The sequence below is a fragment of the Phaethon lepturus genome, unplaced genomic scaffold (genome assembly GCF_000687285.1).
Source record: "Phaethon lepturus isolate BGI_N335 unplaced genomic scaffold, ASM68728v1 scaffold29801, whole genome shotgun sequence".
Classification (NCBI taxonomy): domain Eukaryota; kingdom Metazoa; phylum Chordata; class Aves; order Phaethontiformes; family Phaethontidae; genus Phaethon; species Phaethon lepturus.
The window spans coordinates 1,462-2,034 of record NW_010518931.1 but is presented as its reverse complement, the minus strand read 5'-3'; the positions used below and the strand labels follow the sequence as shown (position 1 = coordinate 2,034).

At 63.4% G+C, this 573-nt stretch overlaps 1 protein-coding gene across 1 annotated transcript in view; it reads left to right on the top strand.

The window, feature by feature from the left end:
- The window catches only part of LOC104628342 (cytosolic purine 5'-nucleotidase-like), a gene marked incomplete at both ends in the record, with an annotated part of 2,586 nt that overhangs the window by 639 nt on the left and 1,374 nt on the right, over positions 1 to 573 (top strand). The window contains 3 exon segments of the mRNA XM_010296891.1: positions 51 to 136; positions 238 to 321; positions 473 to 514. Coding sequence (XP_010295193.1) covers positions 51 to 136; positions 238 to 321; positions 473 to 514 — 212 coding nt within the window.

The window sequence follows — 573 nt, the reverse complement described above, 5'->3', positions numbered from 1 at the left end:
GGGCAGTGCTGGGAGCGGGGGGATGCTGAGGGTGCCCACGCCCCGGGGAGGTTTTGGCCAGACCTATCCATCCCCTCTGCAGGGCTGCCTGAAGGAGAAGACACTGGAGAACCTGGAGAAATACGTGGTGAAGGATGTGAGTGTTTCCGGACCCCCAAGGACCCCCACCCCAGTCCCCTTGGCCAGGTCCCCATGGCTCACCCCAGCCCCGCCCCGTGCTGACTTGCCCCTCACCAGCCCCGCGTGCCGCTGCTGCTGAGACGCATGAAGGAGGTGGGGAAGGTCTTTCTGGCCACCAACAGTGACTACAACTACACTGATGTGAGTAGGGGTGTCTGTGTCCCTCCCCCTCACTCCCCAGGTCCAGCCTGACCTAGGGGGCATCTTGGCAGGGCAAGGGGCAGGCAGCAAGGTGCAGGCAGGGGTCTGCCCTCCCTGGGGATAGTGGTGGCAATGCTGGGTGTCCTTGCAGGCCATCATGTCCTACCTGTTTGACTTCAGCAATGGGGACAAGGTGAGTCTGTCCCTGGTGTGGGGTAGGTGGGGAGTGCAGGGTGCCATCGATAGCCCCTC